We start from the raw sequence: 18,763 nt of genomic DNA on the forward strand, positions 1-18,763 counted from the left end.
ATGTACTGCTCCTTAAGGGCGTTTGAAATGCATAACTCAGCATTGATATTTTCTAAAATCGTGGAATTCGTTAGATTAAACAGCGGACACGGTTTGTGTAGTTGTGCTGCTGTCAGTGGATGTTGCTTTATTGGGTCTGCTTAGATGTTGCAGATACATTATGCACGTGTTTTGTGATGTTAAATACTCATTTACTGAGTCGTAAAATCAGATGTTTATTGTAAGCGTTGGCCGTTGTCGTCAGGAAGCAGCTTATATTGTGAGATAACTACTGAGGATGCAGTTGTCAGTAGTTGTGAAGAGAATATAGTCCTTGTCATAATACAATAACAGAGCAATGTAAGAAAAAAAGCTCTCAAACTTTTATTTTGCAAGCTGTCTGAAAAATAACATTCTGTCACTTTAAGGAGTTGCCACTGGATGACTTTATTTGTCAGACATACTTTGCTTTGGCCTTTCCTGAAGGAGACAAAAGAAAGAGAGGTGTTGACAATGACTAAAGATTAGAGGAAATCACATGATGCCTTTGTTTGTCATCTCGGAAATACCAGTCAGTGTCTCTTACTCCAGACGCGGCTGTTGAGCTTGTCCCCAAGCAGGTAGAGCAAAGTCACCACGGACATGTTGAAAAAGAAGAAGACCACCAGACCTGCGGCACTGAAGCGCCCAAGGAGGGGGTACACCCAAATCCCGACTGACACATACACCCATACAATCCTGCAGAAACAAACAGTATCACTGCATCCATCGGATCATCTTGCACTGTCTTGTATAAAAAGAAAAGATCGTTCATGCAAATGTTCTACCTGCTAACACTGAAACAGTAAAAAATAAATAAATCTCACTCACAGCATACTGTGTTTAAGATTGGTTCTGTTGAAAATGTGAGCATTATGCATAAAGGTATAAACGAACTTCCAGCCTGAAGCTGTTTGTGTTGTGAACTGGTGCACACCACTGCACCATACCACACATTTAGACACTGCAGCACAGACATTACAGATAACACTCTGGCATTTGTGCGTTCACTACATGTCTCCCCAGGGCATCTCTGATAAGTTGTCAAAGCAGACGTTTGCTTCGTTTGTCTGATCAAAGAAACATTTACTTAGAACTCTTGCAAAGGAAAAGAACTGTGTGCTGCTTCATGCATAGTTGAGCTGAACTTTAAGAATGTTATCTTAGTTAGCTCTCGCACAAGGATAAGAGTTAGATGATGGAACGTGCGTCATTAACTTAGCAGCAGCATCTCCTCTGTAACTTTCATTGGGCAACAGGTTTGACTTTGCAGACCTTTATAACAGTTTGTCGTAATACCACTGGACATGGTGTCTTAACACTCACCAAAATAAATAAGACAAGCCCACAACTCCTAATGCTGCCAGCGCATGTTTGGTCTGTGGGTAGATGTGAGGCTGCACCAGCATTTCTCCAAGTAAAACAGGAAGGACTAATGTGTGCTGAGAAAACACAAAAGTTAGAACCGGAGAAAAAGGTCACCATAAAGCACAAATTAATAAAGGATTTAATGAAGTGATAAGTTTACAGACCATAGCGTGGTTAATCCAGGGAGGGAAGAAGGCGTCGATGCTAGCTGGGTACACTAACTCTCTGTCATAGGCAAAGATTGTCCAGAAAAGTAGCACCACAAACTAAATAAAGTGCAGGCGACAGAGAGTTAATGCAATGAATTGTAGTCATTTTGTGATAAAAGTGTAGGTGTGTTTTGCAAAATGCGTTTCTCACCATGCCCACAGGGAAGGCAAAGACAGAGAAGAGGTAGTCTTTACATCTGGTCAGAGTGCTCTCTGCCTTCTTCCCAGGTTGTAGATCGTTCACTGCTGCCAGTCCAAAGAATGTCATCTGCAACAACTAAGATATCACAAGAAATTTTCACATCTCCATCACACCAATGTTTAAATAAAACCACCAGGCGAATATGAGTAACGTGCTCACCAAATTCAAAAACGTGAGGTACTTCCAAGGTCCTCCGTAAACAAAGATTCCTGGTGGCAGCTCCTCTCCATCCTTGGCCGTGAGGCTCTTAACGACAAAAGCGTACCAGCTGAATGCCGAGATGTGATACACTCTCCTCAGGGCCGAAGTCATTTTCAGTCTACGCTTATACTGATCCCCAGCAAACAGCAAACAATAAATTAAACATGGGCAAACGCTACGGGTAAGATTTCCCTTCAGAGGTGAAGTTCTTGAGGCAGGCAAGGTTCTTTAGAGATTAGTGGACTTCAGCGCGGGCTTATCAAGACATTGGTGAGCGGCGGAGACAAAGCAAACCCTTGCCAGACAAGAGGCTCACTGTTCAGTTATAAAGCATGGGAGATCCTCTTTCATAACTGGGACCATGTGACTCCGAGGCAAATTCAGTCACAGCTTAATCTGTTTCAGAGCGTTTTGCAAGAGAAACCCCAGCCGAGTTAAATCAGGCTCCCTCCGCACATTTTATAACTATTAGCGACGTAACAGCCTACGTAAGTGTCATTATAGAAGAATGTCTACAGGGGGTCCTATCGTCTCAGTCAAGGTTACTTTCGTAACTTTTAGTGAGCTGATGTAAAGTTCGGAACGTACTCGTGTGGCTTTGTGGAAGCTGAAACAAGAACAACTAGACTTTCTTGAAGATATTTCATCATCATCATCATCGTCCAAGTAGCTTCTTCAGTTCTATTTGGCTCCTTGGGAGCAGAGATTTAAATAGGAACATCTGAGTTGCCCCAATTTGTTGAATAACTGGAACATCTGTCAGACTTTATCAAATATTTTACATAGATTTATTACCGCAGATCCAGGAATTATTGATTCAAGAAAGACGACAAACGCAACATGGAATACAGGATGGTTACTTGCACGAAGATTGATATTACTTAACTGGAAACAGCTTATTCAAATCTTATGACAGATGTTATGAGACATTTAGAGCTGGACAAAAACAGGTATTTACTGAAAAAGTAAATAAAGAAAGTGCTATAGAACCTTTATCGATTATTTTAACCACACCACATAGTCCACATAGTTTAGAGGAGCTCCTAACCCTTCAACAGAAGGAAAGGAATTTTTATTTTGTATTAGTATAGTTTCATTTATTTTCTTTCCTTTCTTTGTTTAGGTTTGATTTTCCTTTTTGAATCCCCATCATCTGTCTATTTGTCATTTTGAAATTAAAAAGTTATGAATGTAAACGTGAACGTGCAAATGTATAAAGTGTTGAGTTTTAAAGGGCTTAATAAGGCCTTCAGCCTATGTATAACCTTGGGAAGAATCAAGAAGAATTTTACTTATGCTATCTCATCATCAATCGTTGTCTTTCGCTTTCGCTACAGCTTGCACACAGATTAGGACACATTACACCCTGATATCTCACATGCTGGAGACCAGATAAAGCTAATCGACTACACATAGAAACTCACTGACACATGAGAGGCAGTACTCCTCCCCATTGTCTTACGGGCGGGATCTAGGTAGAATAAGATCACTGTACGTCCCTGAAGTGGGGCTTTTGGTTATTTTCACCCCTAAGGTGAACTGACCGAAGCCTCAGCGCTGAAATCAATATCTATTCTCTGTGTACAAAATAAACATCCAAAACGTGAGAAATTGTCGCGTGATTTGTGCGTAGGTGAACTACCCTTTCCAAATGGTATAAAGATCCTGGGCTGAAGGAGAGGAAAATATCCTCCTTCGACAAAAGTCTATAAAGAGTGTGGGAAAAAAATGTGGGAACATCTGTGGGTGTTGTCCACCAGAAACTCATGACTGGGGTCTGTTAACGACCAGATACTCGAATCTGTGTTGGTCCTTTATTTTGTCAAGGTGTGAACCGGTTGTGAAACCTTTTTGGGGGGCGGATGTTTCCATTGTCTCTGGCCCCTAGTGGGTTGCTAGAGGACCTTTCATTGAAGAAAGGGAACTGGATTAAAACTAACTCTCTAACTAGGCAAACTAAGAAACTTTAGTTGTTTGCACATGTACCTGCGTTCATTCAACCTAGATAAAATAGTTGGGGGGACGAAGGTGAAGCTCATCAGCAAGTTTAATCAACAAGTTTTTTCAGTGCATAGATTCCTAATTAAACTCCAATTCACCAGTCATTTAAAACTGAAGAACTATTGGTCTCCTAAAATTCAGCCCCCCACCCACACTCCTGTACTCAGAGTCCTGACGTCTGATAATACGGTTCACAATAGCAGAATGGTCGGAGAACTTCTGCAGATGGCAAAACTGTGAGAAGTATCTGATGTCTGATGTGTATGAGCAGAAAGGTTGGACCTGTCAGAGGTCACATGGTGTTAAAGGTGCTGGAGAAGTCAAAGAACTCACATTGTGTTTCCACACGAGCAGTGAAATGTCTCCAAAAAGTTGTTTTAGCTCTGTTTTGTTTTTGTTCTTTTTTTGGATACGCCATCGCCCGGTTGATTGTGAACCTTCAAAGAGTAATGTGACTTTACTAGTTGTTGGTATAAGTTTGGTCTTTCTATATACTTGCAAGAAGCAGACAAAAAAAGCACATTGAGACAGTTTGTATTGTTGTTGATGCTATATACATAAAATTGAATTGAATTGAATTGAATTGAATTGAATTGAATTGAATTGAATTGAATTGAATTGAATTGAACAGCTTTGTGCCGCAGACATATTTTTGGCCTGATGATGGTGCAAGAGGAGAGGCCTTGATTTAATACCACCATGACGTAATCAACAAACTCTGACACAACTCACTGTGTGTTGCAAGAAACTATGACTCACATTAGGTGTAGAACAACACGTGTGATTACTGTGAAAAGGAACAGTATTATTACACACGGCAAATTGTCACAATCCCTTGTGCCAAGATTCGAGGCAAAACACCTTTAGAAGCTCAGTCCAACTGAAAAACCAAACCAGCAGGCTAACAGCCAGCTACCAACTAGCAACCAACTAGTAGACACCAGCTAACTAGCCTAGCCAACAGCAGTAGGCCCATAAAATCCCGTCCACCAGTGTGAGTGGGAAATTCCAGCATTTCAACCACCCTGACAGTAGTAAGTATAAGAACATATGAACTGTTTATTTCATTTCCTACATTTCATAATCATAAATTAAATGTAATGTAATGAAGTAGACAGTCAGTTAATTAACACGACTCAAAATTCTTTGCCTGTACCACGTTAAGTTTTTGGGGACTGCCTCTTTTTTTTGTTGTTATTCTTCTTCTTTTGCACTGATTTATTCCTGCCTTCAAATTCTGTTGGATTTATATTTTCTATTCTCGAGCTGGTGTGACTTACTTCTGGTTAAATTGTGTTCTCAATAAATTTGGTCACCTGTGCTTTATTAGCAGATCTGTGTATTGTATACCTGTGAAATTATTTCAATTAACTGACCTTTTTTTTTACATTATACAATATATAACTATTATTTAAATTATATTTTGTTGCTTTTGGGGTGCAGTGTCTATTTTCTTCTAATCTAACCTCTAATCGTGTCATGAATCTACTCACGAGTTAATTCAACACCTGAAAACGTGACCAAATAATGATCAAATAATACATTTAGTCTCAGGTGTAAATAACACGAACAGAGGCTGAATTCCATAGTTGTGTCTGAGTCTCGTCCTGTGTCACGTACCATTATTGCTGGTACAATAAGTACTGATGTTGGATCAGGCGGAGACAGAGCGGATCGGTTTAAAAATAGGTTTTATTTTTTCTCATCATGACTCAGTCATGGTTGGTGGAAACAATGCAGCCACTGTTAGTGTTATTGCTAACATTTCTTTTTTATTTTATTATTATGACTAATTAAAATGTCTGAAAAAACAGCTGATATTTATGAATCATTCAATTATTCCCGGATGAGTCAACTGCACCATGGTTACCAACGTGGACATGGGAACTGAAAAAACAACTGGAAACATAGTTAAGGCATTTTATTCACAAAAGGCTAGTGTTGCTGCAAAACAGGTATCATAAGGCTTCCACGGTGCAACTATATAAACATATACTGTTGTGTTAATTCTCTGCATTTGTTGCAGAGTTTCTTCTTCAGTGTACAGGGACGACCAGTTTTCATGTAAAATCACAGGGCACAATTTCAGAGACATTTAAAAAGACTGATTGAAACAACAAAAAAAAAAAAGTCTTTTTGAGGTTTCAGCTTTACATGGAAAAATACATGTAAAAATGTTCGTACGTTATGTTTGTTTAACAAATCTAAATGTAAATGATTTGAGTCATTTGCATGCACCGAACATTTAAGGCAACAAGATGTGGTTTGGAGAACTGATACTTAACCTCAGAGACCTCTGTGTTCATTACTCATGTTTAAGCTGCTACTTTCTTTCAATCTGAGGTTCGTTGAGCATTTTTTCAATTCCATGTTTGAGGCTGTTTACAAAGAGCCAACGTTTATTTACACCAGAATGGGCATGAATTTTCACATCCACTCGTTTAACACATACAGCACATGAAACCCTGAACGTCATTTGTTATAACGCGATTGTAAATATTATAAAACAGACTACGGTATATTACAGTTTCACAACTACTTTGGATGATCTATTACACTTTGACACTGTTGTCACTGCTGTCATAAAAAAAAGAAAAAAGATAAAAGGCAAGGACGGGCCCTTTTCACAGAAACGACCCACATTGCACTTTACCCATGCAGTCAGTGAAAACATGTTTGATCAGATACACATAGTCTCAGTATTACATGTACTACACCAACACCAAGTTCTTTGTTGAAGATGGCACGTGAACTGGGACAGCTTTGCATTACTGGGTGCTACAGGTACTTTTACCCTTTAAAGTTCAGTATCTGGGATACAGATCACTTTCCTGTCCATTACCATCTTTATTTGCAGAGAACCCAACACAAAAACAATTTCTGTCTAATGTCTTTATGAGAAAATGCCATCATTTCAGCTACGCACACACTTCATCCTCTATTTACTTTCTTTAGATCTCTTTTAAGGTGCCATCTGTGAAAGTAATAGAGACACAAATTGATTTTACAGAAGCAGCAAATCACATATTCAACTGCAACAATGATGGCGTGGTGTTCATACCTCAAATCTACTGTAAACTTTCCTCTCCTTCCTCATACTCTGAATCCTCTCCAGGAGCTTCTCGCGCTCCTCCGTCGGCTTGGGCTGCCCTCTGCTATATGTCCTGTACTTCTCCCTTTTCGACTTTTTGTCAGCTTCGTCCTCCTTCTCGTCGTCGGTGACGGGAGCCTCCTTGGCGGCCTCGTTCCTGGTCTGGCTGTTGGCGGAAATCTGCTCCAGCAGTAGCTTTGTATCGTCCCGGAGGTTGCTGCTTGAGATAACGTTGGCCGTGGACGAGTGGTAGCGAGACGGGCTCGACTTTGTCTGCTTGGTTGTGGTCTCTGCTGCTTCGGATGAGTTATTTTGCGCAGTTTGTTCCTGGGTGCTACTTTTGGGGATTGAACTGGTTTCCTCTGATTTATTCTCACATTTGTCCTGTACCTCGGGTTCTGTTTTACTATTTTCAGCAACTGTCTCTGAGGTGTTGCTGTCAGAAGTGACTGATTCTTGTGTCCTGCATGGCAGATCAGTCTCGGTTGGAGTTGCTGCGATAGGCTCAGCTGGACTAGTGGGAGATTTTGTAGATGAGAGTGTTGGACTTTTGTCTTTGTCTGATTCTGGTGGAGACTTGTTGGAAATTGAGTTTGCATCTGGAAGACTTTGCAGCGCAGGCATGTTGGTTTCTGTTGTTTTGGCCCCAGGGGACGAAGCTGACTCAGATAAGGAAGTAGAATGTGATACGGTTTCAGCAGAATTGCACTCATCAAATCCCTTCAAGCTGAGGGAAGTGGGCCGCTCTGCTTGTATGGGTGTGTCTGCAGAAGATGTAGTTGTTTCTGACTGGGGAACGTTAGTAATAAAGTCTGACGGGGGTATAGCAGAAATAGTCTCTTCAGATTTGGAAGTGAAGTTTTCTAAATCAGATACACTTGACTCAGGCCCTGGAGAGATAGGACTAGGAGACGTGTTTTCAACTTTAACATCCTCTGATGATGATAGAACCTCACACTTATCTGTCTTTGGAGAGGAGCAGATTTCTGATTCTGAAACATCATTTGTTGTTTCAGAAATATCTTTTTCGGATTCTGAAACACCTATTTCTAGCTCAGAAGTGTCTTTTGTCGATTGAGAAACTCCATTTTCTGATCCAGAAGTGCCTCTTTCCAATTCAAAAACATCTTTTTCTGATTCAGAAACGTATTTCACTGGTTCACAAACACCTTTATCTGGTTCAGAAGCCTCTTCTTCCAGTTTAGAAACCTCTTGAGCTGATTCAGAAGCTGGTTCAAAAGCAACATTTTCCGATTTGTTTGCTAAAGGTGTAGCAGCGGAAAGATTAGAGTTCGTCTTTGAGGTGGTCGGCTGTGATGCACATGCATTAGAAGAAATATCAGGCTCCTCATGTACAGAGTGAACCTCCAGATCTAAATGACTTTGGTCACTCACATTCTCAGATTTTTGTGAAGCATCATCAGCTGATTTGACAAATTCTTGCGTGTCAGAATTTGGGGATGACACGGTGGACGCTGAATGAGAATCCTCTGGGGTGACATTTGATGATACAGAGTCTCCTGGAGAGGGAAGAGGAGTTGAACTCGAGGCCAAGGAATCAGGAGTTGGATCAACAGAGGAGCTTCGAACTAATGAACCAGAAGAGATGACTTCCAAACCTGTGTCTTTAGATGGCGGTGGAGAAGAGCAAATGTTGGATTCTAACTGCTCCGATGAAGGATTCTGGGTGATAGATTCCAGCACAGAGGACGATGGTACCTGCTCTGAGCTGGGAGTGACTGGATTAGATGCCTCTGAGGTAGATTCAAGGCTTGGGGTTTCACTTTCAACAGTACCTTGAGCAAGAAAAGAAACATCAGCAGAAGTTGCGTTTGTTTGTGTGAGTGGGGGACTCTCTTTTACAGCAGGGATTGACAGATGTGGCTCTTCTTCTGGAGATTTTGGAGATGCTTCTGGTTCTGCAGAAACAGGAAGAATTTCAGCGGACTGACTGCCCTCTAACTGAACTGTATCTGAACTCTTGGTTTCTTCTTTCCAGCTTTGAGAGGACTTAGACTCAGTTTTGTCAAGACTGTCCTGCTTACTAGTCATTTTGCTGGCAGACACGCCAACTGCCTCGCATGCTTCTGTAGATACCGTCTTCCCTGCACCCTCTGCAGTTGCATTTTTATCCAGTAAATCTTCAGTTGCGTTGTTTTTAGAGGTTTCTTTTGGTACTGGTTCCTCCTTTTTAACAGCCTGGTCCGGTGGCTTCACCTGAGCTTTCTTTTTGCTTTTTTCAGCTTCTGCAGCTTTACGTTTTGCTGCTAGCTCTTTGAAAAACATGAGCCTGTTATCTGGATCATTCATATCTACATATGCTGCACCGCTAAGCGACTGTATCAGTTGATCAGTTTTGGGTAGCTCAGCTTCAGACGGCTTGGCTTGCTCAGGCAGTTTTATTGAATCTTGTGCCTCTGGGTTTGTCGACGAATTTTCTTCCTTTGACGAATCTTTCTCCTCGGTTTTACCGCTTCCATCCTCCGGTTTGGATTTTATATAACGACTCCATTCGATAGGTTCTCTTGTCGCAGATCTCCTTTGCCCCAAAAGTTGAGAGACATACGGCAGTTTTGTCTGTTCAGCATCATTTTTGTCACTATCTTCATCTTGCTGATCTGAAGTAGCAGTTGCTCCATCTTGAGGGGTGGGCTGGTCCATGGAGCTAAATATCAAAGAAGATCTTAACCTGGAGTTCCTTTGCAATGCTTTATTGTAATTTCTACGGAAAGAGTCATCCCTTCGAAGAACAGCAGTTTTCGGCTCCTTTTGTTCTGTCTCCTCTGTCTTTTCCCCTTCAGCTGTGGATGACGATTCTGAAGGTGTCGGTGTTGTTTTGGTTTCTGTTTCATCCGGCAATTTCTTTGGCTGCTCTCTGGACATTTTGGTATAACTAGGCATCTGACTTATCCTGGGTACCTTGAACTCTCTGACATTAGGTATTTTAGTAGATGGTAAATCTACGTCTGGTGCCATTTGCTGTACAGGGCCAGAGGGCTCTTCAAAAGGATCAAACGCTTGAGGCGGTGCTAATGGCAGGCCTTCATCTCCTGGGTTATCAGATGCACTGAGGTATGAGCTAATCCTCCAGTTTCTCAAACCTCGTTTCACTTTAGGATCCTTGCGGTCACCGCTGGGCTCTTGTAAAAAATGTTTCTGGTCAGACTGGTTTGAGGGGGTCGGAGAGGTCTTACAGGCATATGGCTGGCCTATAGTAGGTCTTTTAGGGTAAGGTGAACTAAATGGTAAATCACCTGCGGACAGTAATTTCTCTGAGCTCTGGTCAAAGTCTGGATTCCTCGTAGATGATAAGTAGTTAAGAACAGGGTCAAAGTTATTGGATGGTGGCATGCCTTGTGGTAAACCAGGTTCAGGGTATTGATCTGTTGAAAGACAGTCCTGGTCCCAGAACTTGTCATAGCTACTGTAATCAGCCTCTGGTCCCTGTCCCGGTCCCGGTCCTGGTACTGGACCTAGTCCTGGTCCTGGATAAGGCTGATGCCCTCTAAGAAAATGACGCCCCTGCCCCTCTGAGTCTGGCATACCCTGTTGCTGCAAGAATGAGTGTCTGCCCTGAACACCTTCAACATAATAGGGACGTTTAAAGGCAGGAGTTTCCATCATAGGAACCCTTGGGGGGCCCTGATCAAAACTTGGATCCATGCGTGATTGCTGTAACCTGTACATATCTGCCGGGCCACGCAGGGATCCCTGCCTTTTATTCGGATTTGTCCTCCAATCCCCTTCCATTCGTTCCTCATAGGACTGTCTTGCCCATTCGTCTGGATGGCCACTTTCCAGTGACAGAAATCTTCTGGGCTCTCTGTATATGGAAGTCCTGTCACTCAGGAACTTCCTGTTTTGCGAAAGGTGTAAATCTTCCAATGGTGCAACCAAATTTTCGATCATCAGCGGCTGGGACTGAGCAAACAGAATCCGAAACTCTTCGTCAAAGGTGGTCACAAGCTGTCCGAGGAACAGGTGTGCCATGCAGCGGTGCAGCTTTTCGAAAGACCACATGAAGCTGGACACAAACACGACAACAAGTGGGAATTAATGCAAGCCAACTAACAGAAATAAACTGAATACATATCAATCTATACGTATCACACAAATCATTGCATAATATAAAGCACAGAGTATTTGCGTGACAGATTCAAAAGACCACACCTGTAGTTTCCACTGAGCACGGCCCTGCAGTCAGTCAACAAGAAGCGATCCATCATCTGACCTTTGAATGATTTCCCTGAGCGGCACTGATACGTTATTCCAGATACCGTTCTGACACGCAGAAACTGCAAGAGAAAGATGACATCACCCAAGAATTAATCTCAAGCCCGACTAGTACGTCCGGTATTATTTTTAGTTGTGATCCGTGCTAGGCTGCAGCGTTGCATTAGCACTTTAATTTGTGAAGTGAGGTCATAATAAACGATGATTACACTGAAGTCAGTTCAGACCCATGTTTAGAATTAAGTAAATAATGGGTTTTTGAAATGGAAAAGCTGATAAGTTTCCCATATTTGTACGATAGGGTCACCTCAACCAGCAGCGGTAGTGCCTACTGTGTTCACGCTTTTCTTGAACTAAGACAACACACCTACAGGGTGAAGTTAGTTACAAACAAAAAGTCGGATACAGTTAACAAATCCAATAAAAAGACAAAAGAACAACAATGTCTCTCACTTCTTTCTTTCTTCTTATCCTGTCTGTGGCTCATAATGCTTAACCCAGACATTCCAGCTAACATCATCACGTTTTTAATTACACACAATGTTGTTCTGTATAGAGGCTAAAATAACTTCAAAATATGCACAATGGTGAGACACCAGTTATTTTTCTGATCTAATCTGAATTGTGCCATGAATTCCACATATTGCATAAAGCCTGTCAATGAGTCAAGATAATTTTACAAAGAAACCCAAGTGAAGAAAGACACAAATGATAGTAAAGATAGTTACGCACAGTTTGGTAAAATCCCTCCCTGAACTGTATCATCTATCTATTATAATCTCAGTTGTGGGAGGCTTACAATTGAGCAACTCTCACTATGACTTTCTTCACTTGCAACACTACCTTTTCATTTGATAAACGTCGTATGGCCATCATCAGTATGTACTCACTTGAATGGTCTGCAGATTTACTCTGCAGTTGGACACCATGTTGATGAAGTGATGAGCATTCTGTTCGTCTAGAATGATGTAGACAGCGACTTTCCTCATAGTAGCGTCGAGAATATCCGCAAACATGTCAACATCAGTAAACATGTCCATCACTATGCCAATGACCTGAGGAGATGAGGGCAACAAACAGGACCAATGTGAAAATAAAACACTTCAAAGAAAAACAAAAGCTTTTCCGTGAGACAAAGAAATTGAAAGGGAAACCTGCTGAGCGTTCTTGATGAGTCGTCGGGCCTGCTCCTTGATACTCGGCATGTCTGGCTCAGGGGGGTTGACCAGAGTGGTGACCTCTGTGGGACCGATAAAGTGAAGCACCTGGGGCCAGCCGAGGTCCAAACCTGGGACGTCCAGGTCAGAGTGAATGGGCCAGTAAGTGTCCGAGGAGCCATCGCCCCCACTGTCCTGAAAATACGGCTCAGGGTATCCGCTCTGCTGAGGAACCTGAACAGAGTTCTGAATGTACTGAATTTCAGGCGTGGACAGAAAGTCCACCACGTCATTGTTTTGGAGGAACTCATAGTATCCCTCTAAATCCTTCTCAATCAGTGAGTCAATGGCCAGACGGTACTCTTCTCGATAGTGAGGAGGGAGGTAGTTGGGGTCCAGGGGGTTATCCCCAGCAGAGGAACATTGAGAGCGACGTGCCATGCTGTTGTCCTAGGAAGGAGATAAGAAATGAATACTCTGTATACAGGACAAATCATTTCATTTACATCATTAAATCCAACAAGAATCCCAACTAGACTTAAATATACGTAAAAGTGCATAAATATTATCAAGAAATCGATTAGATTAAAGTGCTGGTTTGGTCACCTTGATGAATATGACAAAATCTGATTATTAATACTGAACCACCAGTTTGTTACAGGCTGTAGCTGCCTGCTAGAGATCTACTCTTAATTCAGTGTTAAATACAGACAGCGGTGCGCCATCTAGACAGACAAACAAAGGATCAAGGTCACAAATACAGGCCACGTGAAGGAAATTACAAAGAGATGGCTAAACATTGGCATATCTTGTAATGACAACAAAAAACTCCCTTAAACATATGAAGGTCCTGCAGTGCAATGACAATACTCCACAACCACCCCTAGGGGCCCTCTTTTATCAACCCTGTGGCAGTTTCCCCTAGTTTAGACAATTCATGTTCAGTGAGTTTGTTTTAAACAGAACTACTATGGATGGTTTTGCCCGGGGCCCGTCAGAAGCTGGGGTTACTACTGTGTACAGAGACAGCGGGTAATTTGACGTTTCTTTGCGTTGTGGAGAAATATTGGATTATTTTGAATGTTTACTGAGATAAAACCATATGAGAACTGTACATTGTTATTGGGGAGCTGTTAGCAACTCACACGCACACTGAAGCAGTTTAATTTTTAAACCAGCATTTCCGGGGAATTGGTTCTTTATCAGTTGTGTAAAACAATCAAGTATTGATCACCCAATCCAGTTCAACCTCATTTACACAGCACCTTAAATCAGAAATATAATAAATGTATCATAAAACACTCATACTCCAGGAAAGTATGGACACTTGCACTACTTTGACTACCTTTTATCTGCTTAAGAGAGTTGAATGATAATTAATTCAGAACTGAAAACGCTCATTAGATATTTATGATTATAACTAGTTTCCAAGCAAACATTAGAAAAAACAAATTATGGACCAGATCAGTGTTTAAAATAATCATTTGTTGCAGCTCTTTATAACTTTAGAACAACTGTTATTTCTATTTTGATACAATCAAGTTGCCTTGTTATCACCTCTTAACTAAAGTCTATAGTCCAAACCTAATTTTCATTTCTTTGGCAAGACATGATCTCTAAGGTGTCAATACACACCTTACATAAGCCTGTCAGAGATCCACTTTATCGTGCCTAGAGATGGAGCTCTTATCATTCATGCGTTATTGTAATACTACACTAGTAAAAAGCACAGTGAATGAGGGCAGATGGAATCTAACCACAGGAAGATACATGGTTAAGGGTGCGGCTCCTCCCTCTGGCCAAACACCACAGCCTCCATTTGCAAGTTCATGTATAGGAAAAAAAAAACGTCATAGTAAAAAATAAAAGACTTAACAGCACTCTTAGAAGACAGAATATTACGCATAAAAGATATTAGACATAGTTGCCGACTGCGGAGTTTGCCCAAACTTTTTCCCTCGCGGTTTGACATGCGAGAAAACTTTTAACAAGACCAGAAAAGACTGTAGCGGGGGTCGTATGCGTTCACTGTGCCAAACTTCACATTACAGCAAAACACATTATATATATATTAATATATAATGCACAGTGTTCAGGGACATCCGGTGGACTTACCGCTGTGTGGTGTTTTTACTCGTCAGTCTTTTCTCCGGTGAAGCTGTGAACCACTCATCTTTTCCTCTTCACCATGTTTTCCGCACAGCTGTGTCGCGCTCCTAGTCCAAGTGGGACATGTCGAAAGTTTTCAGTATCCTCGCCTTTTGCCCCCCCTCCGTCACCCAGCAGAACCAGTTTGCTGTCATGCTTGAGGCATGTTGGCGAGAATGTCTGAGTCGGAGCACACGGAGAGAAAAAATGAAGTGCTGTCGACTAATCTCGCCCCGCCTCGACCGACCGGAGCTCCGCAGGTCGTCCACTCCTGCTCTTTCGCAGATCTGCGTCGTGGTTTTTGCTTGCGTGGGTGTGTGTGTGTGTGTATCCACGCTTGTCCTGTCTGAGCTGAACTCTGCACATCTGTTATCTGACTATTCTGCAGCCTGGAAAACAGTACTTCTTTAGTGCCTAATTGACTCTATTAGGAAATGCGCCATTAAAACCCACGCTAGGATTCATCAAAGTTTAAAAACACTGTCACTCATAATATTGTCTTTACCAAGACACCCTCACTCGACCCACTCCTTTAACAGTGACACGATGTTTAATTTAAGTGCAGACCTGTATTTTCAGTGTCAGAGAAACTCCACTGCTTGTTCCAAAATATGTGTCATGTCCCCATGTCACGGTTTGACCAGATGTTTTGACGCGGCGGTACGTAGTAACCCATTATAGACGGCACCAGGTATAATATTCTACTGCAGCCCAGATGACGTCACGGTTTATTTATATACAAGATGCGAAACTGAGACCAGATCTGGATCTGCATTCCGAGACTTCCGTTTATGCCATGTGTGAACACACACAACTAAAGTTAATGCTAGGTCTGAACAGGCCCAGGGACAGTAGCTCTTATAATATTCTACTACAGCGTTTTTCAGGCAAAGGACCCCTGAACTGATAGAGAAATTCAGTAGGGACCCCCTACCCACTATATGTGTTCTATATTAAACTCAGCCTAGTGCTATTTATAAATATACATTATTATTATCATTTTGCATTCAATGTTAAGCCATTCAAATAACACACAGGTTCAAATATTCATTTTTTTCTGTCTATATATAAAAATGTCTAATCAACCAAAGATTTTGCAACCCCCCTGCAGTAACCTCAGCGGACCGCCTCTTGAAGACCTGTGTTCTACTATTTCTCCAAAATGATCGACTCTCAAGAGCTGCCTGGAGATGCAAGCGTGTCCTTGTTTCAGACCTTACATTAACATCTGTCCTGGCTGGAATCAGATCCAGCTTAAAGCACACGTGTGAACTCGTCCAGGACGCATCGAGGCTGCATTTGAGAGACCAGATCTGAACACATTTGGAGATGGACTGTCTGGGTTGTATTTGTCCACATTCCTTTGGTAGTATGAACATAGAATGTGAACTGGGTCAGGTTAAAGACGTGGTGACTTGTGTCAGCAGAGCATTGCCTCAAAACACACAAATGCTGTTGTGAATCATCGCCTGTGATGACAGTGATGTCTGTTCATTAGCACTGAGAGTCTTTTAAAACATTCTGCCCCGGTGCTGGTAAATAACTAAATAATAAATAAATCTAAACAAATTAAACTACTGAATATGAGTACATTGTGTGTGACTCTGTCATTAAATGACACACCAGAATGTGGCACATTATTCACGTATAGGAGCGGCATTTAGCTTTGTTATACGTTTCCTCAATAGTCACAAGTGTCTTTATTTTCCTTTATTACCGGTGATTCCGGGCTTTGAGTTATAGTCTGAGTTAAGGCATAACTAATATCAGGGTGGAGATCAATAAATAATAACTTAAGGTGTGCGCCCAAGTCATGACGCACGCAAATAAAACAGCCATTTATTAGAGACAGCAGCGGAGACTTAAAATATTCTATTGACACAAGCAGAGCAGGAAGCTGAGAACGGATCTGAAGAAGAAGAGCCGGAGACACACGTGTAGACATTTTAATGAACACAGGTACTCAGTGATGACTACTTGTGATCAGCTCGCCCAGATTAGACTGATTAAAGGTTTAAAAGGGGTCAAAAATATAGATCAGTGCTGAGGCAAAGGTTGTGTTTTCAAGGTTATAAAAACAGATAAAGCCTACTACTAGTTTATTAAAAGGATCCAAAGGGCCCAAGGTTAATCGCCTGATAACATGCAGTGTGTAGACAAAACAAATATTTGAGTCCTGTGGCGTTTTAATACACTATCTACTATGTACAGGTGATATATTTACGTGACACGACCACATGGACATGTTTTAACAGTCTTGGCATCTGTTGTATTTGCCCCAATCTGAAATTTCTCATCACTGTTTGCAAGATGTTTTTATGTTTTTTTTTTCCTGTTTTGTCCCAAAACAGTTCAGAGGGACTTTGTTTGTCCTTTGACTCATTCCCTAACCTTTAATTATTTCTTTTTGAGACATTGGTGGGTGGATACGCTTTGGATAGTTGTAACTGTTGAAAGGTCCACATCTGGTTCAACTTCAGTGTTTTCCCAGTTTGCCTCACGTGATCTTCAAATGCTCTTTGATATGATGCAGAATCTTTCGTTTTATTAATCGGGCCGTAAAGACGGGACATTTCCTCCATCCTTCACGTCTGGTATGAGGTTTTTCTGCCTTTGGCCTCCAGCGAACATGTCTACTGTGGCCAAACTACTCCACGTCTGATTCAGCCGTCCACAACACTCATTCCAAAAACGCTGCTCTTTTCCTACTTGTTTGTACATGTTCAGACTATAGCTCTGAAGCTTTTTTTTTTTTTTTGGACAGTGATGGTTTTTTCCTGTCAGGCCTCACACACAGATCAAATTTGTGTTATCTCTCTCTGATTGTATTTGCAGCACTTTCAGCTGCTGTGTGATTACATACAGATGTTGTGAGGAATAAAACCTTTTCTTTCTTTTTTTTTGATACAGCTGAATTATCTGGAACGTCTTAGACAAAACTCGTAGTTGATTTTCATTCCAGCTGGATTAAATAATTTTGAGATGTTTCTAAGTCCTTTGTTAGACTGTTTGGCCTTCAACTTGTTTTTTTCTTTTTCCTGAAGTACTTCGTTATCTCTTTAGATGGCATGATGACACCATATACTTCCTCAGTGACAAAGAGAAGGTCAGACACAGGACAAGTTTTATTTGGCACTTTATCTAGAACCATAATCCTAATTTTATGGACTTTTATTTACAGACAATTGTGGATTAAAATGTGTGACAACTATTGGTGTTGACTAACTTTTCCAACGTGTGCTCATTTATTTTGTATATAAATATCGGTTTGCATGTCAAAAAGCCAAGATTGCTTTTTTACTTTCTTAATGCATAAACCAAATTAACTTTGAGGTGTGTATTCTTGTAAAGGGACTCTAAATTACAATATTATCCTACATGTTGCATGTTCATTGGGAAAGTTGAATTACAACACAGTAAAAAAAATATCTGGGTGGCCAGTAGCGGCACGTAGTAGATTCTTGCCCACGGGGCACATAGTTAAGAACTCCTGACCTGCTTATAAATGCTTTACACAAATAGGGTGGTGCATAATTATATATCCATAAAAGAATAAATGAATTAATCCCAATTTACTTTGCTAGTGGAAGATGAATAGATAATTGGATGCTATTGTAGGCCTTTTCTCTGGTAATTACGTATGAAGTTGCACCCTACCAGCTGGTTAATGGAAGCAAAGATTAGAGCATTGTAGTAGTGAAGAAAAAGAACGGCACTTAAGAATTATATCAGATAAGCAGCTTCTCTAAACAGATTTAACCTTTTAACTTTTCTCTGGGCCATATATGGGACCGCAGCAGCTTTTTGAACCAATCAGAGCTCCGTACACGAGTTGTGTTTGAGTAAATGCTGCATGATGCAATATGTAATTGTCTTCTGATTTCATTGATAAAAGTCATTATAGGATTCAACCAACACATTTCTTTTTGAAAACAAAACAAAAAAAAAAAAATCAGCTACTTCTTAATTTTTAACTCTGCGCCAACTTTGATTCCTCAAGAACAATACCACTTCAGGTCAAGCACCCCCAAACTACTATACCTACCTATTATATGTGCTCTATATTAAACTCGACGTAGTGCTATTTATAAATATACATTATTATTATTATCATCATTTTCCATTCAATATTAAG

The 18,763-nt window shown here is 41.1% G+C and overlaps 2 protein-coding genes across 2 annotated transcripts; both read right to left on the minus strand.

Annotated features, from left to right (window-relative positions):
- Positions 1-340: 340 nt before the first annotated feature.
- LOC125018702 (androgen-dependent TFPI-regulating protein) lies at positions 341-2,435 on the minus strand. Its single transcript, XM_047602787.1, has 6 exons — positions 1,957-2,435; positions 1,747-1,872; positions 1,551-1,652; positions 1,345-1,460; positions 566-717; positions 341-459 (listed from the first exon to the last, which is right to left on the minus strand). The coding sequence occupies exons 1-6, from the start codon at positions 2,107-2,109 to the stop codon at positions 434-436; spliced, it is 675 nt and encodes a 224-aa protein (XP_047458743.1). The 5' UTR covers positions 2,110-2,435; the 3' UTR covers positions 341-433.
- Positions 2,436-5,905: 3,470 nt separating this feature from the next.
- Positions 5,906-14,914, minus strand: fam83ha (family with sequence similarity 83 member Ha). The gene is made up of 6 exons (XM_047602786.1): positions 14,596-14,914; positions 12,478-12,930; positions 12,214-12,378; positions 11,261-11,385; positions 7,061-11,114; positions 5,906-6,973 (listed from the first exon to the last, which is right to left on the minus strand). Exons 2-6 carry the CDS (start codon positions 12,919-12,921, stop codon positions 6,962-6,964), a joined length of 4,800 nt encoding a protein of 1,599 aa, XP_047458742.1. The 5' UTR covers positions 12,922-12,930; positions 14,596-14,914; the 3' UTR covers positions 5,906-6,961.
- Positions 14,915-18,763: the final 3,849 nt, after the last annotated feature.

This window comes from Mugil cephalus, chromosome 13 (assembly GCF_022458985.1).
Source record: "Mugil cephalus isolate CIBA_MC_2020 chromosome 13, CIBA_Mcephalus_1.1, whole genome shotgun sequence".
NCBI lineage: Eukaryota > Metazoa > Chordata > Actinopteri > Mugiliformes > Mugilidae > Mugil > Mugil cephalus.